This window comes from Macaca fascicularis, chromosome 15 (genome assembly GCF_037993035.2).
Source record: "Macaca fascicularis isolate 582-1 chromosome 15, T2T-MFA8v1.1".
NCBI lineage: Eukaryota > Metazoa > Chordata > Mammalia > Primates > Cercopithecidae > Macaca > Macaca fascicularis.
In genome coordinates, this window is record NC_088389.1 from 93,248,195 (window position 1) to 93,274,993 (window position 26,799).

The 26,799-nt window shown below is 40.0% G+C and overlaps 1 protein-coding gene across 2 annotated transcripts in view; it reads left to right on the top strand.

The window, feature by feature from the left end:
- Positions 1-16,849, top strand: part of ERMP1 (endoplasmic reticulum metallopeptidase 1) — a 57,431-nt gene extending 40,582 nt beyond the window's left edge. For both annotated transcript variants that reach the window (XM_005581778.5, XM_065531025.2), the window contains 2 exons: positions 13,814-13,977; positions 14,098-16,849. In XM_005581778.5, the coding sequence (XP_005581835.3) occupies positions 13,814-13,977; positions 14,098-14,262 (329 nt within the window). In that variant the 3' untranslated portion in view covers positions 14,263-16,849. The remainder of the gene's footprint in view (positions 1-13,813; positions 13,978-14,097) is intronic.
- The last annotated feature ends 9,950 nt before the right edge of the window (positions 16,850-26,799 follow it).

Here is a 26,799-nt window from a genome sequence, read left to right on the forward strand (position 1 = left end):
ATTTTTATTGATTTTCTGCCTATTGAATTTTTGACAGAGGGGTGTTGAAGTCTCTGACTGTAATTGTGAAATTGTCTTTCTCTTTCAGTTGTATGAGTTTGCCAACTATTTTGATACTTTATTGTTAGGTATATACAAATTAAAGATTGTTATGTCTTCTTAGAGAATTGACCCTTTATCATTATGTATTGCCCCTCTTTATCCCTGCTAGTTTTCCTTGCTTTAGAAGTCAGCTTTGTGTAAAATTAATACTGCTCTCCTACTTTCTTTTGATTAATGTTAGCATGGTATAATGTTCTCCATCCATTGACTCTTAATCTATGTGTCTTCATAGTTAAAATAGGTTTTCTGTAGACAACACATAGTGGAGTCTTGTTTTTTGATCCACTCTGACACTCTGTCTTTTAATTTGTATGTTTAGACATTGACATTCAAAGTGATTATTAATATAGTTGAATTAGTAGCTACCATATTCGTTAACTATTTTCTATTTGTTGCCCTTGTTCTTTGCTCTTGTTTTTGTCTTCCACTCTTTTTCTTCCTTTAGTAGTTTTAATTGGACATTTTATATGATTTGGTTTTCTCTCCTTTCTTAGCATGTCAGTTATACTACTTTTTTTTTTTTTTAACCTTTTTTTAGTGGCTGCCCTGTCGTCTGCAATACACATTTACAACTGTGCAAGCCCACTTTTGAATAATACTATTCTGCATCACAGGGAGTATGAATAACTTACAAAAACAAAATAATCCTAATTTCTCCGTCCCATCTCTTGTAACATTGCTAGCATTTATCTCACTTATACAGAAGTGCGTGTGCACATACACAGTATGTACACACAACGCACACATATAAGTATACATAACCACATACATTGTTGCTATTATTTTGAAAAACTGTTATCTGTTAGATCAATTAAGAATAGGAAAAATGAGTTTTTATTTTACCTCATTCCCTCTCTAGTGTGCTTGCTTTTGTTATATGTAAATCTGAGTTTCTGACCTGTATTATACTTGCCTTCTCAGGTTTTAATTGAGCATTGTGTATTGTTCTTTTTTTTAATATTCTTACTATAACAATTATACTTATTTTAGTGGTTGCTATGGAGCTTGCAGTAAGTCTGCTTTCAGATAACACTGTACTGCTTCATGGTAGTGCAGATACCTTACAACATAATATTCTCAATTCATTCCTCCCTGGGATTCTATAAAGTTGACCTTTTAAACAATAGGTAAGTCATATGACCATCTTTTTTTCCTGCTCCTTCACTTCTTAAACCTTTTAATAAGTTGCATGTGGTTTTTCTTACCCTAAAGTTTAAGTGTTAAATTGACCAGCAATTTAGGAGCCATATATTGTTTCTCAAAGAAGTTGAGACTGGTTATGATTTTTAAGATTTACTGAAAAACTTTTAGTGTCAGATATTGGTTCATTGTCAGATCCAGTAGCATTTGGCCTGGCATTATGACTTTATCTTTTTTGGTACATTTTATTCCCTTTTCCATCTTTAAAACTAGTAGTTAGGTCTTCCAGCTTCTTAACTTATGTTTTGGCCTGTAAAACTTCTTTCTAAGATATTCTTTATGGTGCTGCCAGTTTATCTTTCAAATATCGATTTTATTATGTCACTTCCCCATTAAAAAACTTTTAATGGATTTCCTATTGCCTGGAGAGTAAGTTCAAATTACTTGGCAAAACATGTTAGGTCTTTAGTAGTCTGGACTTTGTGTATATTTCAGGAATTTTTTCAGCACTCTCCTTGCACTGCATAGCCATATCCAACCCTTATTTGTGCCCAATACACACTCTTACTTCTGGTATGAGTGATACTCTCTTGATACTACCTCCTACCCAGACTCTACCCTTCTCTTCTTGGCAAAATATGAAGATTTCTCTGCCCTTCTCTCCCATCATTTCCTATTAAGTGAGCAACTGCCATCCTTCCACTTCTTCCTCCCTTTGTATATATCTGTTGTAACACTGACCATCTTGTATCACGATTATGTAGTTTATGTCTTTGTTTTCCTTTAGAATTAAAGGGAGGCAGACATGAATGGGTTTTCATTTATCTCTGTATTCTTGGCATCCAGTATAATCACTGGCACTTGATGGGTTCTCAAGACGTGTGTTGAATTGTTAAATTTAGCAATTGTTTTTCTTTTAAAGCAGTCTGCTTGGGCTTAGTAGGGAGATAGATGCTTGAGAAAGGAGGAGGAGAAATTTCAAGACATATGACAGTTTCTCATCTTCAAAAGCTGTAAAGAGTTTGCTTGCTTGTGAGCTGTTTTAAAAAGTGAGCAAACCAGGATCATCTCTCCCTTTCTAATGTCTTTTTGGGAATTTATTTTGTGTGTCAACTTGGGTAGACCACAGCACCCAGATATTTGGTCAAATGCCATCCTAGATGTTTCTCTGAAAATATTTTCTGGGTAAGATTAACATGCAAATCAGTGACTTCGAGTAAAGCAGATTGCCCTCCATAATGTAAGTGAGCCTCATTCCGTTAGTGAAGGCCTTAAGAAAAAGACTGACCTTCCCCAAGGAGAGGGAATGGGGAATTCTGCTAGTAGACTGCCTTCAGTCTCATACTGCGACTTTTTCCTTCAGCCTGCCTGCCTATCCTTCAAATTTTGGACTTGCCAGCCTCAACAATCATGTAAGCCAGTTCCTTAAAATAAATCCCAATCAATCTCTCTCTCTCTGTCTCTCTCTCATATCTCTGTACATATCTTGTTGGTTTCTCTGGAGAATGCTAATATAGGAAGTTCACTTCAGCTGTTCCTGTAACTGTTCACTCTATACTTTTTTTTTCTGAGTACTCTTCCCCTGATAGAAAGTTGTCTGGGATTTCCATGAGTGAAAAGTATTTTTAAATATAACTTTTCCCCTTGCCTACTTTATTTTTTTAAGGCCTGATTTACATACAATGAAATGTAAAGATCTTATACAGTTCAGTTATTTTGGTAAAAGCAGATATATACCCATGTAACCCTCATCTCTTATGAAGATATAAAACATTTCCATCACCCCACAAAGCTCCTTTATGATGTTTTTAATCAGTCTCCAGAAGCAACCACTCTGATTTGTACATTCACAGATTAGTTTGGCCTTTTCTTGAATTTCATGTAAATGGAATCATCCAGTATAGTCAGCTCTCTGGGTCTGTGGATTCCATATCCAGAGATTCTACCAGCTGTGGATTGAAAATATTCATAAAAACTCCAGATAATAACAATACAACAGGCCGGGCACAGTGGCTCACGCCTGCAATTCCAGCACTTCGGGAGGCAAAGGTGGGCCCTCTTGAGGTCAGGAGTTCGAGACCAGCTTGGCCAACATGGTGAAACCCCGTCTCTACTAAAAATACAAAAATTAGCTGGGCGTGGTGGTGGACACCTGTAATCCCAGCTACCCAGGAGACTGAGGCGGAGGTTGCAGTGAGCTGAGATCGTGCCATTGCACGCCAGCCTGGGTGACTCTGTCTCAAAAAAAAAACAAAAACAAAAAAACCAAAATAATACAAATAAAAAAGCAATGTGGTATAGCAACTATTTACATAGCATTTACATTGTGTTAGGTATTATAAGTAATCGTGAGGCACTTTAAAATATAGGGAGGATATGTGTAGGTCATATACAAATACTGTGCCTTTTTGTATAAAGGACTTGAATATACATAGATTGGTTTCTACAGTGGGTCCTGGAACCAATTCCCCACAGATACCAAGGGATGACTGTCTGTAGTGTTCTAAGTTATTAAGCAGAAGGTGTTTGGGATTTACCTATGTTGTTTAGAGTGTCAGCACTTTGTTCCCTTCTGTTGCTGAGTAGTAGTTATTGTATGACGATACCATGGTTTATCGTTCTTCTACTGATGGACGCTTGGGCTATTTCCAGTTGCTGTTAGTTGTTTTTCATCTCATCATTTCTAATGGATGTTTAGTAATATCTCTTGCATTTCTTTGAAAATTAATGGTGTAGAACACTTTTTCAAGTGCTTATTGGCTATTCATTTGTCTTGCTTTGTTTCTTCATGTCTTCCCCCTGACTTTTTTTTTTTTTTGAAAGGGGTTCTCCCTCTGTCATCCAGGCTGGAGTGCAGTGTCACAATTATGGCTAGCTTTAGTCTTGACCTCTCAGGCTTATCCCACCTCGGCCTCCAAGTAGCTGGGACCACAGGTGTGCACCACCATGTCGATAATTTTTTGAAGTATTTTATAGAGACAAGATCCCACAATGTTGCCCAGGCTGGTCTCAAACTCCCTGGGCTCAAGCTGTCCTCTCGCCTTTGCCTCCCAGAGTGCTGGGATTACCAGCATGAACACTGCACCCAGCTCTTTTCCCTTTTTAAAAAGTCATGGGCCGGGCATGGTGGCTCACGTCTGCAATCCCAGCACTTTGGGCAGCTGAGACAGGCAGATCATTTGAGGTCAGGAGTTCAAGACCAGCCTGGCCAACATGGTGAAACCTCATCTCTACCAAAAATATAAAAAATTAGCTGGGTGTATTGGTGTGCATCTGTAAGCCCAGCTACTTGGGGGGCTGAGGCAGGAGAATCACTTGAACTCGCGAGGCGGAGGTTGCAGTGAGCCAAGATTGTGCCACTGCACTCCAGCCTGAGCGACAGAGTGAGACTCTGTCTCCAAAAAAAAAAAAAAAAATATATATATATATACACACACACACACACACACACATTATGTTTCTTCTTGACTTGTAAGAGTTTGTGTATTCCAGATAAAAATCCTTCATCTGATATATGTTGTGAAGATTTTCTACATTCTTTTTTTAATGTTGTCTTTTGATGTGCAGAAGTTTTAAATTTCTCTGAAGTCCAGTATATCAGGGTTTTCTTTCAGGATCAGTGCTTTTTATTCCTCTAAAAAACTATTGCCTACCTAGTGGTCACAAACATAGATTCTTACATTTCCTCCTAGAAGCTTTACAGCTTTAGCTTTTATGTTTAGGCCTGTGATCCACCTTGAATTAATTTTTGTGTATGGTCTGAGGTGTAGGGGTCAAGGCTCTTTTTTTCCTTTATGGATATCAAGTTTTCCTAGCACCATTTTTTGAAAATACTTTTACCATTGAATTGCTTTGGTGCCCTTATCAGAAATCATTTGACTGTGTATTTGTGGGTCTATTTGTACACTAGTTATTACACTTTTAATTATAGAAGCTTTATAGTATTTTCATGATTGAAAGCATTAAGCTCCTTTGTAGTTTTTGTTTTTCAGTATTTTTCTTGCTGTTTTTGTTTATCTTCCTTGCTATTTTCTTTTTCATATGAACATCAGTAATAACTTACCCAATTCTAATATAAAGCTTATTGCTTATTGGTATTTTTGGAGTATCATAATAAATTTATAAATTACCTTCAGGAGAACTGATACAATGTTGAGTCATCCTATCAGTGACCTGGGAATGACATTTCCTTTGTTCAAATCTATTTTTATGTCTTTCAGGGGTTTTCCCCCTATAGTCCCAGCACTTTGGGAGGCTGAGGTAGGCAGATTGCTTGAGCCTGGGACCAGCCTATGCAACATAGTGAGACCCCATCTCTACAAAAAAAGAAAAAAATTAAGAGTGCTTGTGCACACCTGTAGTCCCAGCTACTTGGGAGGCTGAGGTAGGAGAATCGCTTGGGCATAGAATTCGAGGTTGCAGTGAGCTGTGATTGTGCTACCATACTCCAGGCTGGGTGACAGAGCGAAACCCTGTCTGAGAGGTTTTTCTCATCTAGATTGTGTTGCTGTTTATAATTGAGGGCATTTCTCTACCATTATATCCTCTGATTATTTTTTGTATGTGTGAAGGCAGTTGATTTCTACATGTCAATTTTATATCCTACTACCTAACTGAATCTTGTATTTTTTGGGTTAGTTTAACCATTGATATCCTTCGGTTCTCCAGATATACCAGGGGTTCACAAACTTTTTCTCTAAAGGGCCAGTCTGTTTTTATGCTGCTCATAAAGACATACCCGAGACTGGGCAATTTACAAAAGAAAGAGGTTTATTGGACTTACAGTTCCATGTGGCTGGGGTGGCCCCAGATCATGGCAGAAGGTGAAAGGCAAGGAAGAGCAAGTCACATCTTATATGTTGCCTTCCCAACAGTCCCCTAAGGTCTTAACTCATTTTAGCATTAAAAGTCCACAGTCCAAAGTCTCATCTGAGACAAAGCAAGTCCCTTCTGCCTATGAGCCTATAAAATCAAAAGCAAGTTAGTTACTTCCTAGATACAATGGGGGTACAGGCATTGGGTAAATACAGCCATTCCAAATGAGAGAAATTGGCCAAAACAAAGGGGCTACAGGCCTTATGCAAGTCCGAAATCCAGCAGGGCAGTCAAATCTTAAAGTTCCAAAATCATCTCCTTTGATTCCATGTTTCACATCCAAGTCACACGGATGCAAGAGGTGGGTTTCCATGGTCTTGGGCAGCTCCATCCTTGTGGCTTTGCAGGTACAGTCTCACCCCAGCTGCCTTCACTGGCTGGCGTTGAGTGTCTGTGGCTTTTCCAGGAGCAATAGTGCAAGCTGTCAGTGGATCCACTGTCCTGGGGTCTGGAGGATAGTAGCCCTCTTCTTGCAGCTCCACCAGGCAGTGCCCCAGTAGGGACTCTGTGTGGGGGCTCCAACCCCACGTTTCCCTTCCACACTGCTCTAACAGAAGTTCTCCATGAAGGCCCCACCCCTGCACAAACTTCTGCCTGGGCATCCAGGCGTTTCCATACAGCTTATGAAATCTAGGCAGAGGTTTCCAAACCCCAGTTTTTGACTTTTATGTGCTCACAGGCTCAACACCATGTGGAAGCTGCCAAGGCTTGAGGGTTGCACCCTTTGAAGCCACGTCCTGAGCTCTGCGTTGGTCCTTTTCAGCCATGGCTGGAGTGGTTGAGATGCAGGGCACTAAGTCACTAGGCTGCACACAGTATGGAGACCCTGGGCATAGCCCATGAAACCACTTTTTCCTCTGAGACCTCTGGGCCAGTGATGGGAGCGGCTGCTGTGAAGACCTCTGACATGCCCTGGAGACGTTTTCCCTAATTCTTGGGGATTAAAATTTGGCTCCTTGTTACTTACGCAAATTTCTGCAGCTGGCTTGAATTTCTCCTCAGAAAATGGGATTTTCTTTTCTATCACATTGTCAGGCTGCAAATTTTCTGAATTTTGTGCTCTGCTTCCCTTATAAAACTGCCTTTAACAGCACCCAAGCCACTTCTTGAGTGCTTTGCTGCTTAGAAATTCCTTCCACCAGCTACCCTAAATCATCTCTCTCAATTGAGTTCAGAGTTCCACACATCTCTAGGGCAGGGGCAAAATGCCGCCAGTCTCTTTGCTAAAACATAAGAAGAGTTACCTTTGCTGTAGTTCCCAAGAAGTTCCTCATTTCTATCCAAGACCACCTCAGCCTGGACTTTATTTTCCATATCATTATCAGTATTTTGGTCACAGCCATTCAACAAGTCTCTAGGACGTTCCAGACTTTCCCACATTTTCCTCCTCTTCTGAGCCCTCCAAAACTGCTGCAGCCTCTGCCTTTTACCCAGTTCCAAAGTTGCTCCCACATTTTTGGGTACCTTTTCAGCAGCACCCCACTCTACTGGTACCAGTTTACTGTATTAGTCTGTTTACATGTTGCTGATAAAGACATACCTGAGACTGGGCAATTTACAGAAGAAAGAGGTTTATTGGACTTACAGTTCCACGTGGCTGGGGAAGCCTTACAGTCATGGCAGAAGGTGAAAGTCAAGGAGGAGCAAGTCATGTCTTACATGGATGGCAGCAGGCAAAGGAGAGCTTGTGCAGGGAAACTACCGTTTTTAAAACCATCAGATCTTGTGAGACTAATTCACTATCATGAGAACAGCATGAGAAAGATGTGCTCCCAAGATTTAACCACTTCCCACTGGGTTCCTCTCACCACACATGGGAATTGTGGGAGTTACAATTCAAGATGAGATTTGGGTGGGGACACAGGCAAACCATATCATTAAGGTAGTAAATAATTTAGGCCTTGCCTAGGTCACATTCTTTTGTTTTCCCCCTTTTTTTTTTCTTTACCACCCATTAAAAATGTAAAAATCATTCCTAGCCTGAGGGCCATACAAAAATAGATATCAGGTGTGGTTTATTGACTGCTGCATATCATCTGCAAATAGAGTTTTATTTCTTTTCTACCAATTTTTATGCCTCTAATTGTCCAGTTGGCTAATAAATTCTAGCACAGTGTTGAAGTTACGGATATAGTGAGCATCCTTGTCTTGTTTTTGATATTAGTGCAAAGGTCTCTAGTGTTTTCCTCATATTTAAGATCCTGGTCTTAGGACTAAGGTACGTATTTTTTTAAATCATTTTCAGCAAGCATTCATCAGCTGTCATCTTGTTGAATTTTAAAAACAAGAAATGAGTGTTTTATTTTGAGAAAGGCTTTTTGAGCATCTCTGAAGGCAGTGATAGGAATTTTCTTCATTGTGTCTTTTTTATGGCCTATTATTTTATTAATGTGGTGATGGATTCTGTTTGCTGATGTTACTGGGAAATTGTGCATTAATATTCATGAATGATACTGGTCTGCTTTTTTCTTTGTACTCTTTATTAATACTTTATAACAACAATTAGTTTTCCTTCATTTTCAATACCTTGGAACAGTTTATGGAGCATTGGAGCTATTTGGTTGGGAAGTTGCCTTGAATTCCTCTGTGAACGCCATCAGGGCCTGGTGCTTTTATGGGGGGCAGTTCCTTAATTTTTTCTAGGGAAACTGGTCTGTTTAAACTTTATATCTTTAATTTGCTCAGTTTTGGTAATCTATATTTTTCTAGAAAAGTACTGATTTCTTCTGGGTTTTCAAATTTATTAGTATAGAGGCCTGCAAAATAGTCATGTGATTTTATAAATTTATTGTTTAGATTATTTTTCTTTTTATCTTTAGTATATTTGTGTTTTCTCTGTTTTGCTCTCTTTCCCCACTGCTCCTCTCTTAATTTAGCTAGCAATTGTCTTATTTTGTTAATTTAGGGAAAAAAACTTCTATTTTTAAAAATTAGGTCTGTTTTTGTTCTGTATTTCATTGATTCCTGCTTTCATCTTTGCTTTCTTTTGGTTACTTTGTTGTTCTTTTTGACCCAAGTCACTTTTAAAAATTTATTTTACTGAAAAAAGACAGATATTTTTGATTTGGAATCTCCCTGGTCACTCAGACTGGAGTGCAGTGGTGTGATCATGGCTCACTGCAGCATCAAACTCATGGGCTCCAAGTGATCCTCCTATCTCAGCCTCTGGAGTGGCTGGGACTACAGGTGTATGTCACCACTCCTGGCAAATTTTTAAAAAAACTTTATCTAGAGATGGTGTCTCGCTATATTGCCCTCAAGTGATCCTCCTGCCTTGGCCTCCTAAAGTGTTAAGATTACAGGCATTAGCCATTGCATCAACACCCCCCAAAATTTATTGCTATGAATTTTCCTCTTATTACTGTTTTGCGTGTATCTAATAGTTCCTGTTTTAAAAAAATTCTGTAATTTCAGTTTGTACTTCCTCTTTTCACGGAAGTCTTTAATAGAAGACCTTTTAATTTCCGGAGGAAAGCTGTTTTATTGTTAATTTCAACATATCAGTTTTATTAAATTGTGATCAATGTCATTTATTTCTAATTTTATATAACTTTCCTGTATTTCTTGTGTGATCTCTAGTACTCGATTTTGTGTTTGATGCTCACTTGAGAAGGTATATTTCGTATTATCAGTACATAAAGTTTTGATATATACAGATTGAGCACCCTCATCCAAAAATCTGAAATCCAAAACTTTTTGAGCACCAACTTGATGCTTGATGCCACAAAAGGAAAATTCTGCCAGCCGTGGTGGCTCATACCTGTAATCCCCACATTTGGGAAGGCCAAGGCAGAAGAATCACTTGGGGCCAGGAGTTTGGGACCAGCCTGGGCAACATAGTCAGACCTTGTCTCTACAAAAAATTAAAACATTAGCCAGGTATAATAGCTCACGCCTGTAGTCCTAGCTACCCAGGAGGGAGGACTGCTTGAGTCCAGGAATTGGAGACTACAGTGAGTCATAATTGCACCACTGCACCCCAGCCTTGGTGACAGAGTGAAACCGTGTCTCAAAAAAAAAAAAAAAAAGGAAAATTCCACATCTGACCTCATATGACAGCTCATAGTCAAAACATAGGCACACAACACAGTTATTCAGTATCCCTGGGGGAAGAAAACCTTTCCAGCCCCTTTCAACTGTGACATACATTCCTCACACACCCAGATTCTCCATGCAAGCATGCCTGTAAAGAGTAATAAAATGGTACGTGTGTAGGCTGCATATGCCAATGGCAGGTTTCTCATAATACCTCACATGAAGCCCAGACCTATGTGCATTACACACTTTTGTTTTGTTTTTGTTTTTGCTTATTCTCTGTTCTGTTGTGTAAAGATATTGTTTAAAATGCCAAAAAGGCCTGCATGGTACCTATAGGGTAATGCAAGTATTCCAAAATCTGAAACACTTCTGGTCTCAAGCATTTCAAATAAGGAATACTTAACCTGTATACATCCACATGATCTACCTCATTGGTCATTTTAAGTCTTCCTATATCATCCTTATTTTTTGCTCGATTGACGTGTCTTGTACTGAATGGAGTATTGGAGTTTCTTATTTGTCCGTTTATATGTATATATCTTCTATACGTCTCCTGTAGTTTTCTTTATAAAGTGGTTGCTGTGTTATCTGATGCATAGATATTCACAATTTTTATGTCTTCATTGTGAATTGTGACTTTTAGTATTAAAAAGTACCCCTTTTATATTTAATGCTTTTGCCTTGAATTCTGTTTTTTCAGAAATAAGATAGGACTTTTAAACAATTTCCACTTGCCTGAAATACCTTTGTTCATACCTTCGTTTACCCTTTCTGAATCTCTGTATTCAGGAAACATACAGTATGTGATTGGGCTTGGCTTTGTAAGCCAAGTTGAAATTTTTTTTCTTTTAGTGGGTAAGTTAGGTTTATTTACATTAATTTTTATTACTCACAGATTTGGCCTCAGTTGTCACAATATTTTATAATTACATGTATTGCTTTATTTGTTATGTTCCTTTTTTCTATGAGGTGTCTTCTATGCTCTTTAAAACATTTATTTTCTGGCATTTATGAATATTTATATTTGTTTTAATTCTCTATTATTTTACTTGAACCTGGGAGGCAGAGGTTGCAGTGAGCTGAAATTGCGCCCCTGCACTCCAGCCTGGGCCACAGAGCGAGACCCCGTCTCAGAAAATAAATAAATAAGTAAATGTATTGTTTTAACTCTCACCAATTAACCTGTACAACAGCATGCTTATTATATTTTCCTCTTTCTCTCTCCCATTTTCCATCCAATATTTGTTACAGCATGTAACATTTGCACATTTGTTTTATACCTTCACCTTAGTGTTTTTGTAATACATTTGGATGTATTAAAATCCTCACTATAGTAAGTTCTTTTGGCCAGGTGTGGTGGCTTACTTTGGGAGTACTTTGGGAGGTTGAGGTGGGAGGATGGCTTGAGCCCAGGAGCTCGAGACCAGCCTGGGCAACATGGGGAGACCCCATCTCTACCAAAAAAAAAAAAAAAAAAGCCAGGTTTGTAGCATGCATCTGTAGTCCCAGCTACTTGGGAGGCTGAGGCAACAGGATTGCTCAAGCCAAGGAAGTCAAGGCTGCAGTGGGCTGTGTTCATGCCACTGGACTCCAGCCTAGGTGGTAGAGCAGTGGGCTGTGTTTGAGTGCCACTGCACTCAAACCTAGGTGATAGAGCAAAACCCCGTCTCAAGAAAAAGTTCTTTTGCTGAAGTTTGTAGAGTTATCTCTTGGTTAGATGAATCTTATTCTCTAGACTGTTTCTTATTCTCTAGATTGTTTCTGAAGGGCTCATGAGTGCTCTGTTTCTATATGGCTAAAATTGGTTTTCTATAACCTTGATAGTTGAGGGACAAGTTGGTAGACAAAATCTTCGGTTCACATTTTCCAATATTTTTTTAAAAAATTGCTGTTCCATTATTGCCTTATTTTATATTTTGTTTTTGGAGTCTGATACAATGTAATTTTTTTTGTAAGTTACTTGATCTTTTTACTGAAGACCTTGAAGATTTTTTTTTTCTTTGAAATCTGTTTTACTAGGTTATGTTTTGAAGTTGTTTGTTCTATGTTAATATTCTAAGGTGCCTGGTAGTCCCTTTCAATGTGTAGATTCAGCTCTCCTTTTATTTCTGGAATGCTTTCTTGGATTACAGTTTTAAATATTAGTTCTGTTTCGTTGTTCGGTTTTCTTCTGGGATACCAAATGAATACTTCTTTTTGACCTGCCTTCCATTTTTACCACTATTGCTAACCTTTTTTTACTTTGCTTTTTCCCATTTTAATTTTCTTAGTATTTCTCCTGTCTTTATGCCTGTTAATAAATTTTCCTTTGAATCTGTTCTGTTGGGCATCTTGTAATTGTCTTCATTTCTAAGGTAATTTTGCCTTTTTCCTCCATTTGTTTTCTGAGTCTAGTCAGTCCTTTTAATTCTTCCTTCTAGTAAGAATTTCTGATTCATGGTGGGGTTTTAAATATGCCCAAATGTTTGTATGGATACATTTGTAGTTGGAGTGTGATCATAACATTTGCTTCTGCTTCATGGTTGGGTTTTTTTTTCCAAGAAGAATTTTCTGATTTTTTTTTTTTTTTTTGGTAATAACTGTATGGATCTGTTTGCCCTTTTCTTCCTCATTTTTGTGCTGTTTTGTAAGATTTCTAGCAATGACTTCCTTTTCTGTCAGTGTAATAAAGTCTAGATTCCTTAGTAAGTTTGTGTTGGTGTGAATGAATAATACATATCTCACTCAACGTTTTTGATTGGATTTTTCTTGCAGGACCCTGAATTTTCTTTTTTTCTTTTCACCTTCATCATCCAAATGCCAGAGGTTGCTTCTTCCTTCTTTTTTGGTTTATTTTTCCCTGAGAAGCTTTGGTTTTGAAGACTGTTACTTCAATAATATACTTTTAAGTCCTTGCCCTGTAAACCTTTCTTTGACTGGACACTATAGTGGTATTTTCAGATTTAGGGTGGACTTACTTGGTCTGCGTTTGCCACAAAGCCTTGCAGCAGAAGCACGGTGGGCACACGTGTGTGATATTGCTCCCTGAGATTTAAAAATTTACGGTTATTTCAAATGTGGGTATTCTCTGTCTGAAGGCTGAGGGTATGTTTTTGTTTAGTTTTATCTATTTTAGTTTTAGTTTGACTGCCACTGTCAGTCAGTTTCCTTGGAAGTTCCCAGTGATGACTAAATTCTCAGAACTGAGCTGATACTTTCTAGCTTGAAGGGAAAACTAGTAAAACATATTTTAAGGTATTACGTGATCAACTCTGAAAATTACAACTCCATTCATAATGACAATCCTATTCAGTACTGTTATAGCACTTTGCAGTTTTGCCAACACTTTCATATGCTTTTTTTATATAATCCCCTCAAAAAATCTATTTCATAGATGAAGAAATTGTGACATCGATTAAATTCCTGATGTCATGCAGCAGGTAAGTGATAGGACCAACTTACCACAGGCTTTCTCATTTAGAGCCTGTGCCTTTTCTCCTGTACCTCATTATTTAACCTTGTTGATTCACACTAAGTGTCCAAACTGCCCATTAGGTTTATAGCGAGTATATTTAAAGTCACACAGGCATGAACCTTTATGAAGTCTGGTTTGGATTGTGGGTTATTTTTTTGATCCTTTTACAAAGATTAACTGTTATTTCTTCCTTTTACCTTACAGGACCAAGCCATATGTCCTTTTATGTTCGAGCCCACAAAGGGTCAACACTTTCTCAGTGGTCTCTTGGTAATGGCACCCCGGTCACAAGTAAAGGAGGAGACTACTTTGTCTTTTATTCCCATGGACTCCAGGCCTCTGCATGGCAGTTCTGGATAGAAGTGCAGGTGCAAATTTCCCAGCATTGTTTGTTTCATTGATTAGGTTCCCAGATGGTATTTAGCAAGAACCTTGGGTTCAGTATCTGGCTTCCGAGAACTGGAGAACTAATTGATTTTCTCTGGCAGGTCTCAGAAGAACATCCTGAAGGAATGGTCACTGTGGCCATTGCTGCTCACTATCTATCTGGGGAAGACAAGAGATCCCCTCAACTGGATGCTCTGAAGGAAAGGTTCCCAGATTGGACATTTCCCTCTGCCTGGGTGTGCACCTACGATCTCTTTGTGTTTTAGTTTTGTGGATGAGCTCTAAGTACGTGCCCAGTGGATACTCCATGTGACATGGTTTCTCCCTATGTTACGTGGATGTTTGTAACGTAAGTCAATGAATTTTAATGAGCATATGTTCAAAGAACTTTCTGGGTTAACACTTTTCAGGGCCAAGCACTATAAGGGTTTAGCTGTGGCACAATGATGCATGGCCTGTTGACACTTGAAAATGCCAGTCTTCTGGCACTTAAGCACATGTGGGTACTGCCACTACACACACGTCATTTCATATGACCTTAAGGACAAAAGCCAACAAACCACTTCAGTAGGTGCCCCGTTAGGATCAAGAAAGATGTACACTGTTAGACCATTGTTAATGAGACAAAAGTTGTTTCCAATGTAAGCCCCAAAACCATTTGTTGTATTCGTGGATGGTGGGTAAAATATCATTCACTGGGGTAGTGATTCCCCTTGAGACTATAACTCTGTGTAGGTCACTGGGAAGTGATTGCCATAGGGCTGGGAGAAAAGAGAAGCATTGCGCTCTTGAGGCTGTAGCCTTTTTCTTTGTCGAGCTGTTTCTTCAGGCAGCCTCTCAGATGTGCTTTGTGTCTCTGTGCTGAGGCCTGGACCCTGTGCTGAGCTGGTGACTCACTGTCCTGACAAATGGACACCCAGATCCACTGCTGTGCTGCTTTTCTGAGGTGGTTTTCTATGCCTGTTTTCCTCTGAAACATGTCTGTTTACCCCTCTCCATCTTACCAAGTTGAAAAGGGTAGTATTTTGGCCACATATCCCTCTGGTTTTCATAGGTTCTTTTGGTTCAGAATATTGTTTGTGCCAGTACATGACCTTAACTTCCTTCCTCAGAGCACTGAGCTGCCACCTGGGCTATTCTGGGGTAGAAGGAAGGCTGGGAGTAGTGGGCATTTTATAAATATTTATCCTTTTTTCTTTGTTTCCTAGGAGTCTTGTGTTAAACAAGGTTAATCCTTTATGGTATAATCTTATTGATGCACTGGGCCTTTTTGTTTTCCAGCCAGTTGAATAGGTTAGTTTTTCTCAGTAATTTACTATCCAGCAGGCTGGCTTTCCTGAGACTTGAGGTTGTGGCTTATACTGGAATGAGACCACTGTACCTGTAGGTGGTTCAGATCCTGCATAGTGGCAGCATGAGGACTTAAAGGTGGTTTTCATTTTGAAGATGGCTATGTAGCTTGTAAGGTGTATCACAGCAGTACCACTCATGGCTTTTTGGTTCCAGCAGTGAGGGGATTGGTGAGATCAATGGTAAACTATGCAAGCTTTCTTTTTATCATTAGGAAATGTGAAACATTGGACAAATTTTAACAAGGACAAAAAGCTGAAAGAAAAGGCACAGTTAACAAAACAAAAAAGGGTAGCTAGATTTATCTTGGGTGATGGAGGAAATGAGAGAGGAATGGTCTTGAAAGGTGGTCTGTGGATCTATCTGAATAGAAAGAGCACAGTAAGTGTGCATCGCAGGAGAAAACGTCCTTGAAGCTGCTTGTTTAATGTGTATGATGTGCTTTTTAAAATCATGCTCCTCATTGTCTGCCTAATCTTGTGATTCCCTAAACTAACTGGGCCCACGTAGATAGGGCTGCAGCCAGAGCTGAATAATAACACGTTAGGCTGTCACATGCATCAGCACTGCACACTGGAGTCATTGCTTTTCCTTGACTTTGTAGAAATCACAAGTGCTTCAGGAGTCTGGCTCCTGCTACTTTTATCCGTCAGGTAGCACAAAAGGTTTGCAGGGTTTGTATCTTGTATAGAATCACAGTTGTGGAGAGAAAGTAATGATTTCTCAATGAATTTTAAAATATGGGCCTATTTTCCATCCCCGTGGTTTATCTGATATAATTAGTGTTCCCTGTGATTTCCCCCCGCTTTGGGAAGGATGCCTTTACTCTTTATCAGTAATAAATTATGACTGTTTTCGTATTGCCTTTGGGTTATTTTCCTGTGTAAACCATTGTCTTTTGTTTTGGTTTTCTTTAGCATTATGAAACTTTGGTGTTGTACAAGGTCAGTAATAAGATGCTCACTAGTCTCAGGGCTTGTGTAATATTCTGGGAGGTCATTTAAATGCCAGAGATGGTCAAGCAATTATACACAGTATTTATGACTCAACTGTTAAGTATACCATTTGTCTGTCACAGTAGATTCTGAGATTAAAATTTTTTTATAAGAGTGATCATTTAAATAATTTCTAAAAGGGTCTAACAAAGTCACTAACAATGCATTATTTTCTACAGAATTTAATGTTAGTAGTACAGTACAGCATATTCAGGGAAAAAGTGTGAAGAATTACGATTTCAAAGTAGTTCGTTCTTGTGTTTGACCTAAGAATGATTGTCGCATGAAGTGTTTGTTTTTACAGTTTAGCATAAATAAACAAACATGATAGGATTCCTTAAGATGTTACCACCAAAGGGGCCACAAGCCAGCCTGCTGTCTCAGGAAGCTGTAGAAGGAGCGTTTTGTCAATTTCTTGTCACTGGTTGACTTACTGAGGATTGTTGCCTTATAATGTTACTGAAATAAACTTTTTAATATACTGGTTGATATCTTTTTAACAGAAAAACAGATGCTGTGTTCTTCTGTATCCCCATATTTTCAGGGGTTATTCCATGTCCACAGAGCTTTTAATTGCTGTTGGAAGACCTAGATGGCTCATGTGAGCAAAGAACTCAACATGGAAATGTTTACTTCAGTTAGAATCCTTTATTTTAGAATGAAATGGTACTTCTGAATTTCACAGAAATTATTAGGTAAATGTTGAGCTTCAGCATATGTAGGAGTTTAAAATCATCCCCATTAGCAAAAAAATAGCAAAGGATGAAGGGCATTCTTTTATTTGGGAGTAAGGGTAGGAGGGCGGGAAGAAATTGCCTTTCAGTCAGTGACCCATTGTTTATTCTAAACTCCACAGGAGGAAAGGGTACCACCACTCACCAAAATAGAGCATGAACTTTGAGTTCAAAGATCTGTCTGCAAATTATTTAAGCTTTGAGTGAATTCTCTCAGAAAAGTTCAATACAAGGTGAAGCAGCTGAGCAACTTCTAACACTCCTTCTTTTAGGGCCAGTAAAGCCAAGAGCAGTTATGGCTCTTTGTTTTTAGCCAAGATGCAGTTATGACTTTTAAATTTTTAAAAATTATACTTTAAGTTCTGGGGTACATATGCAGAATGTGCAGGTTTGTTACATATGTATACATGTGCCATGGCAGTTTCCTGCACCCATCAACCCATCATCTACATTAGGTATTTCTCATAATGCTATCCCTCCCCTAGCCCCCCACCCTCTGACAGGCCCTGGTGTGTGATGTTCCCCTCCCTGTGTCCAGGTGTTCTCATTGTTCAACTCCCACTTATGAGTGAGAACATGCAGTGTTTGGTTTTCTGTTCTTGTGTTAGTTTGCTGAGAATGATGGTTTCCAGCTTCATCCATGTCCCTGCAAAGGACATGAACTCATCCATTTTTAGGGCTGCATAGTATTCCATGGTGTATATGTGCCACATTTTCTTTATCCAGTCAATCGTTGATGGGCATTTGGGTTGGTTCTGAGTCTTTGCTATTGTGAACAGTGCTGCAGTAAACATACGTGTGCATGTGTCTTTATAGTAGAATGATTTATAATCCCTTAAGTATATACCCAGTAATGGGATTGCTGGGTCAAATGGTATTTCTAGTTCTAGATCCTTGAGGAATCCCCACACTGTCTTCCACAATGGTTGAACTAATTTACACTCCCACCAACAGTATAAAAGCATTCCTATTTCTCCACATCCTCTCTAGCATCTGTTGTTTCTTTTTAATGATTGCCATTCTAACTGGTGTGAGATGGTATCTCATTGTGGTTTTGATTTGCATTTCTCTGACCAGTGATGATGAGCTTTTTTTTCATATGTTTGTTGGCTGCATAAATGTCTTCTTTTGAGAAGTGTCTGTTCATATCCTTTGCCCACTTTTTGATGGGGTTTTTTTTCTTGTAAGTTTAAATTCTTTGTAAATTTTGGATACTAGCCGTTTGTCAGATGGATAGATTGCAAAAATTTTCTCGACCATTCTGTAGGTTGCCTGTTCACTCTGATGTTAGTTTCTTTTGCTGTGCAGAAGCTCTTTAATTAGATCCCATTTGACTATTTTGGCTTCTGTTGCCATTGCTTTTGGTATTTTAGTCATGAAGTCTTTGCCTCTGCCTATGTCCTGAATGGTATTGCCTAGGTTTTCTTTCAGGGTTTTTATGGTAAGACTTTAATCCATCTCGGTTTTTGTATAAGGTGTAAAGAAGGGATCCAGTTTCAGCTTTATGCATATGGCTAGCCAGTTTTTCCAACACTATTTATTAAATAGGGAATCCCTTCCTCATTGCTTGTTTTTGTCAGGTTTGTCAAAGATCAGATGGTTGCAGATGTGTGGTATTATTTCTGAGGCCTCTGTTCTGTTCCATTGGTCTATATCTCTGTTTTGGTACCAGTACCATGCTGTTTTTGTTACTGTGACCTTGTAGTATAGTTTGAAGTCAGGTAGTGTGATGCCTCTGGCTTTGTTCTTTTTCTTAGGATTGTCTCGGCTATGTGGGCTCTTTTTTGGTTCCATATGAAATTTAAAGTAGTTATTTCCAATTCTGTGAAGAAAGTCAATGGTAGCTTGATGGAGATAGCATTGAATCTATAAATTACTTTGGGCAGTATGGTCATTTTCACCAAACTGATTCTTCCTATCCATGAGCATGGAATGTTTTTCCATTTGTGTGTATCCCCTCATTTCCTTGAGCAGTGGTTTGTAGTTCTTGAAGAGGTCCTTCACATCCCTTGCAAGTTGTATTCCTAGGTATTTTATTGTCTTAGTGGCAGTTGTGAATGGGAGTTCACTCATAATTTGGCTGTCATTGGTGTATAGGAATGCTTGTGATTTTTGCACATTGATTTTGTATCCTGAGGCTTTGCTGAAGTTGCTTATCAGCTTAAGGAGATTTTGGTCTGAGACTATAGGGTTTTCTAAATATACAATCATGTTGATCTAATGTTGACAGGGGGTGTTAAAGTCTCCCACCATTATTGTGTGGGAATCTAAGTCTCTTTGTAGGTCTCTAAGAACTTTATAAATCTGGGTGCTCCTGTTTTGGGTACATATATATTTAGGATAGTTAGCTCTTCTTGTTGCATTGATCCCTTTACCATTATGTAATGCCTTTCTTTATCCCTTTTGATCTTTGTTTAAAGTCTGTTTTATCAGAAACTAGGATTGCAACTGTTTTTATTTTTGCTTTCCATTTTCTTGGTAAATATTCCTACATCCCTTTATTTTGAGCCTATGTGTGTCTTTGCACGTGAGATGAGTCTCCTGAATACAGCACACTGATGAGTTTTGACTCTCTCCAGTTTGCCAGTCTGTGTCTTTTAATTGGGGCATTAGTCCATTTACATTTAATATTGTTATGTGTGAATTTGATCCTGTCATTATGATGCTAGCTGGTTATTTTGCCCATTAGTTGATGCAGTTTCTTCATACTCTTGATGGCCTTTACAATTTGGTATGTTTTTGCAGTGGCTGGTACCAGTTGTTCGTTTCCATGTTTAGTGCTTCCTTCAGGAGCTCTTGTAAGGCAGGCCTGGTGGTGACAAATCTCTCGGCATTTGCTTGTCTGTAAAGGACTTTATTTCTCCTTTGCTTATGAAGCTTGGTTTGGCTGGATATGAAATTCTGGGTTGAAAATTCTTTAAGAATGTTGAATATGGGCCCCCACTCTCTTCTGGCTTGTAGAATTTCTGCCAAGAGATCTGCTGTTAGTCTGATGGGCTTCCCTTTGTGGGTAACCCGACCTTTCTCTCTGCCTAATATTTTTTCCTTCATTTCAACCTTGGTGAATTTGACAATTATGTGTCTTGGGGTTGCTCTACTTGAGGAGTGTCTTTGCGGTGTTCTCTGTATTTCCTGAATTGAATGTTGGCCTGCCTTGCTAGGTTGGGGAAGTTCTCCTGGATAATATCCTGAAGAGTGTTTTCCAACTTGGTTCCATTCTCCTTGTTGCTTTCAGGTACACCATTAAAACGCACATTTGGCCTTTTCACGTAGTCCCATATTTCTTGGAGGCTTTGTTTATTTTCACTCTTTTTTCTCTAATCTTGTCTTCTTGCTTTATTTCATTGAGCTGATCTTCAGTCTCTGATATCAGTTCAGCTATTGATACATGTGTATGCTTCATGAAGTTCTCGTGCTGTTTTTTTCAGCTCCATCAGGTCATTTATATTCTTCTCTAAACTGGTTATTCTAGTTAGCAATTTGTCTAACCTTTTTTCAAGGTTCTTAGCTTCCTTCCATTGGGTTAGAACATGCTCTTTTAGCTTGGAGGAGTTTGTTATTATCCACCTTCTGAAGTTCTGTCAATTCGTCAAACTCATTTTCTGTCCAGTTCTGTTCCCTTGTTGGCGAGGAGTTGTGATCCTTCGGAGGAGAAGAGGTGATCTGCTTTTTGGAATTTTCAGCCTTTTTGTGCTGGTTTCTCCCCATCTTTGTGGATTTATCTACCTACCTTTGGTCTTTGAAGTTAGTGACCTTCAGCTGGGATCTCTTGACTGGACGTCCTTTTTGTTGATGTTGATACTATTCGTTTCTGTTTGGTAGTTTTCCTCCTTACATTCAGGCCTTCTGCTGCAGACTGGCGAAGGCTGCAGAACAGCAAAGATTGCTGCCTGTTCCTTCCTCTGGAAGCTTCGTGCCACAGGGGGACCCACCAGATGCCAGCTAGAGCTCTCCTGTATGAGGTGTCTGTTGGCCCCTACTGGGAGGACCAACTTGAGGAGTCAATCTGTCCTTTAGCAGAGCTCAAATGCTGTACTGGGAGATCCACTGCTCTCTTCAGAGCTGCCAGGCAGGGACGTTTAAGTCTGCTGAAGCTGCGCCCACAACTGCCCTTTCCCCAAAGTGCTGTGTCCCAGAGAGGTAGGGGTTTTATCTGTTAGTCCCTGAATGGGACTGCTGCCTTTTTTCAGAGTTGCCATGCCCAGAGAGGAGGGAATCTAGAGAGGCAGTCTGGCCGCAGTGGCCTTGCTGAGCTGCAGTGGGCTCCATCCAGTTTGAACTTCCCGGCGGCTTTGTTAACACTGTGAGGGTAAAACTGCCTACTCAAGTCTCAGCAGTGGTGGACGCCCCTCCCCCTACCACATTTGAGCATCCCAGGTCGAGCTCAGACTGCTGTGCCAACAATGAGAATTTCAAGCCAGTGGATCTTAGCTTGCTGGGCTCCGTTGTGATGGGACCCGCCAAGCCAGACCCATTGGCTCCCTGGCTTCAGCCCCCTTTCCAGGGGAGTGAATGGTTCTGTCTCACTGGTGTTCCAGGCACCACTGGGGTATGAAAATAAAACTGCGGCTAGCTTGGTGTCTGCCCAAAACAGGTGCCCAGTTTTATGCTGGAAAACCAGGGCCCTGGTGGCATGGGCACTGGAGGGAATCTCCTGGTCTGCGGGACACAAAGACTGTGGGAAAAGCACAGTATCTGGGCTAGACTGCAAGATATAGTCCCTAATGGCTTCCCTTGGCTGGGAAAGGGAGTTCCCCAACCCCTTGTGCTTCCCAGGTAAGGCAACTAACCACCCTGCTTTGGCTTACCCTCACTGGGCTGCACCCACTGTCCAACCAGTCCTAATGAGATGAACCAGGTACCTCAGTTGGAAATGCAGAATTCACCCACCTTCTGTTGATCTCGCTGGGAGCTGCAGACTGGAGTTGCTCCTATTCAGCCATCTTGTCAGCAATCCCAGTTATGGCTCTTAATGTCTCTTTTTAGTTGAAATACTTAGGGATTTTTGGGGTGTATCAGTGTATTTTTTGACACTTCCATATTTGATTTGTAAAAATAAAACATGTTGGTAATAATTTCTTTTCTTTCTCCAACTTGGCTCTACACCATGACCAAATGGAATTTATGCCAGGAATGCAAGGTTGGCTTAATGTTAGAAAGTTGGCCAGGCGCGGTGGCACATGCGCACTTTGGAAGGCCAAGGTGGGTGAATTGCTTAAGCCCAGGAATTTGAGACTGGCCTGGACAACATGGCAAAACCTTGACTCTACCAAAAACACAAAAATTAGCAGGGCATGGTGGTGTGTGCTTGTGGGTCCAACTACTATAGAAACTGAGGTAGGAGGATGGCTTGAGCTCAGCAGGTTGAGGCTGCAGCAAGCCGTCAATAATGACTGTGCCACTTCCTTCCAGCATGGGTGACACAGCAAAACTCTGTCTTAAAACAAAAACATTTGAAAACTAGTGTAATGTACCATATTAGTAGAATAAAGGACAAAACCCACATGACTACTTCAATAGATGCAATGTTTGTTGTTGAGTGTTTTTATCATGGGAGGGTTTTGGGTTTTGTAAAAGACAAACTACACAGAAGGGAACATCCTCAACCAGATAAAGGTTATCTATGAAAAACCCACAGCTAGCATCATAATTAGTGATGAAAGAAAGCTTCTCCCTAAGATCAGAAAACAAGGATGTCCACTATTGCCACTTAAGAAGCACTGTACTGGTGGCTCTACCCAGGACAATGTGGCAGGAGAAAGAAAGAAAAGGCATCCAGATTGAAAAGGAAGAATTTAAACTATCTCTGCTTGCAAACAACATGAACTTCAATGTAGAAAATTCTAAGGAATCCACAAAAAAGAAGTTTGGTGTTGCATAATGCAATGTCAATATACAGAAGCAATTGTATTTATATACACAATCCAAAAACAGAAAATTCCATTTTTTTTTTTTTACAATAGCATTAATAATGCTTAGGAATAAATCTAACAAAAGTATGAAACTTACCAAAAACTATAATCCATTGTTAAAAGACCTTAAGAACCCAATAAATGGGTGTACGGGTGCAGCCCAACAAGCGAAAGCTGAAGCAGGGTCGGGCATCACCCCACCTGGGAAGCACAAGGGGGAAGGGAATTCCTTTTCCTAGCCAAAGGAAATTGAGACACACAACACCTGGAAAATCAGGTAACTTCCACCCTAATACTGTGCTTTACCAAGGGTCTTAGCAAACAGCACACCAGGAGATTGTATCCCACACCTGGCCTAGAGGGTCCCAAGCCCACAGAGCCTCCGTCATTGCTAGCACAGCAGTCTGAGATCTAACTGCAAGGTGACAGCAAGGCTGGGGGAGGGGCGCCCACCATTGCTGAGGCTTAAGTAGGTAAACAAAGCCACTGGAAACTTGAATTGGGTGGAGCCCACCACAGCTCAAGGAGGCCAGCCTGCCTCTGTAGACTCCTCCTCTGGGGACAGGGCATAGCTAAACAAAAAGCAGCAGAAACCTCGGGAGAGGTAAATGCCCCTGTCTGACAGCTTTGAAGAGAGCAGTGGATCTCCCAGCATGGAGGTTGAGAGCTGAGAATGGACAGACTGCCTGCTCAAGTGGGTCCCTGACACCTGAGTAGCCTAACTGGGAGACATCCCCCACTAGGTGCAGCCGACACCTCACACCTCACACAGTGGGGTACACCCCGGAGACGAAGCTTCCAGAGCAAGAATCAGACAGCAACACTCACTGTTCAGCAATATTCTATCTTCTGCAGCCTCAGCTGCTGATACCCAGGCAAACAGAGTCTGGAGTGGATCTCAAGCAAACTCTAACAGACCTGCAGCTGAGGGTCCTGATTGTTAGAAGGAAAACTAACAAACAGAAAGGACACCCACACCAAAACCCCATCAGGACGTCACCATCATCAAAGACCAAAGGCAGATAAAACCACAAAGGTGGGGAAAAAGCAGTGCAGAAAAGCTGGAAATTCAAAAAATCAGAGTGCATCTCCCCCTCCAAAGGAACACAACTCATCGCCAACAACAGAACAAAGCTGGACAGAGAATGACTTTGATGAGTCGAGAGAAGAAGGTTTCAGTCGATCAAACTTCTCAGAGCTAAAGGAGGAACTACGTAACCAGTGCAAAGAAACTAAAAACCTTGAAAAAAGATTTGACGAATGGCTAACTAGAATAACCAATGTAGCGAAGTCCTTAAAAGAACTGATAGAGATGAAAACCATAACACGAGAACTATGCGACAAATGCACAAGCTTCAGTAACCGACTCGATCAACTGGAGAAAGAGTATCAGCGATTGAAGAGCAAATGAATGAAAAAGAGACGTCTAGAGAAAAAGAGTATAAAGAAATGAACAAAGTCTCCAAGAAATATGGGATTATGTGAAAAGACCAAATCTACGTCTGATTGGGGTGCCTGAAAGTGAGGGGGAAAATGGAACCAAGTTGGAAAACACTCTGCAGGATATCATCCAGGAGAACTTCCCCGGCCTAGTAAGGCAGGCTAACATTCAAATTGAGGCAATACAGACAATGCCACAAAGATACTCCTCGAGAAGAGCAACAGCAAGACACATAATTGTCAGATTCACCAAAGTTGAAATGAAGGAAAAAATGTTAAGGGCAGCCAGAGAGAAAGGTCAGGTTACACACAAAGGGAAGCCCATCAGACTAACAGCAGATCTCTCGGCAGAAACTCTACAAGCCAGAAGAGAGTGGGGGCCAATATTCAACATTCTTAAAGAATTTTCAACCCAGAATTTCATATCCAGCCAAACTAAGTTTTACTAGTGAAGGAGAAATAAAATCCTTTACAGACAGGCAAATGCTTAGAGATTTTGTCACCACCAGGCCTGCCCTACAAGAGCTCCTGAAGGAAGCACTAAACATGGAAAGGAACAACAGGTACCAGCCACTGCAAAAACATGCCAAATTGTAAAGACCATCGATGCTAGGAAGAAACTGCATCAACTAATGAGCAAAACCACCAGCTAATATCATAATGACAGGATTCAATTCACACGTAACAATATTAACCTTCAATGTAAATGGACTAAATGGTCCAATTAAAAGACAAAGACTGGCAAATTGGATAAAGAGTCAAGACCCATCAGTTTTTTGTATTCAGGAGACCCATCTCACATGCAGACACACACATAGGCTCAAAATAAAGGGATGGAGGAAGATCTACCAAGCAAATGGAAAACAAAAGCAGGGGTTGCAATCCTAGTCTCTGATAAAACAGACTTTAAACCATCAAAGATCAAAAGAGACAAAGGCCATTACATAATGGTAAAGGGATCAATTCATCAGGAAGAGCTAACTGTCCTAAGTATATATGCACCCAATACAGGAGCACCCAGATTCATAAAGCAAGTTCTTAGAGACTCACAAAGAGACTTAGACTCCCATACAATAATAATGGGAGACTTGAACACCCCACTGTCAACATTAGATCATCGAGACAGAAAGTCAAAAAGGATATCCAGGAATTGAACTCAACTCTGCACCAAGCAGACCTAATAGACATCTACAGAACTCTCCACCCCATATCAACAGAATATACATTCTTCTCAGCACCACATCGCACTTATTCCAAAACTGACCACATAGTTGGAAGTAAAGCACTCCTCAGCAAATGTACAAGAACAGAAATTATAACAAACTGTCTCTCAGACCACAGTGCAATCAAACTAGAACTCAGGACTAAGAAACTCACTTGAAACCGCTCAACTACATGGAAACTGAACAACCTGCTCCTGAATGACTACTGGGTACATAATGAAATGAAGGCAGAAATAAAGACGTTCTTTGAAACCAATGAGAACAAAGATACAACATACCAGAATCTCTGGGACACATTTAAAGCAGTGTGTAGAGGGAAATTTATAGCACTAAATGCCCACAAAAGAAAGCAGGAAAGATCTAAAATTGACACCCTAGTATCACAATGAAAAGAACTAGAGAAGCAAGAGCAAACACATTCAAAAGCTAGCAGAAGGCAAGAAATAACTAAGAGCAGAACTGAAGGAGATAGAGACACAAAAAGCCCGCCAAAATAATCAATGAATCCAGGAGCTGGTTTTTTGAAAAGATCAACAAAATTGATAGACCGCTAGCAAGACTAATAAAGAAGAGAGAAGAAACAAATAGATGCAATAAAAAATGATAAAGGGGATATTACCATCGATCCCACACAAATACAAACTACCATCAGAGAATACTATAAACACCTCTACACAAATAAACTAGAAAACCTAGAAGAAAGGGGTAATTTCCTGGACACTTACACTCTCCCAAGACTAAACCAGGAAAAAGTTGAATCCCTGAATAGACCAGTAGCAGGCTCTGAAATTGAGGCAATAGTTAATAGCCTACTAACCAAAAAAAGTCCAGGACCAGACAGATTCACAGCCAAATTCTACCAGAGGTACAAGGAGGCATTAGTACCATTCCTTCTGAAACTATTCCAATCAATAGAAAAAGAGGGAATCCTCCCTAACTCATTTTATGAGGCCAACATCATCCTGATACCAAAGCCTGACAGAGATACAACAAAAAAGAATTTTAGACCAATATCCCTGATGAACATCGATGCAAAAATCCTCTATAAAATATTGGCAAACCAAATCCAGCAGCACATCAAAAAGCTTATCCACCATGATCAAGTGGGCTTCATCCCTGGGATGCAAGGCTGGCTCAACATACGCAAAT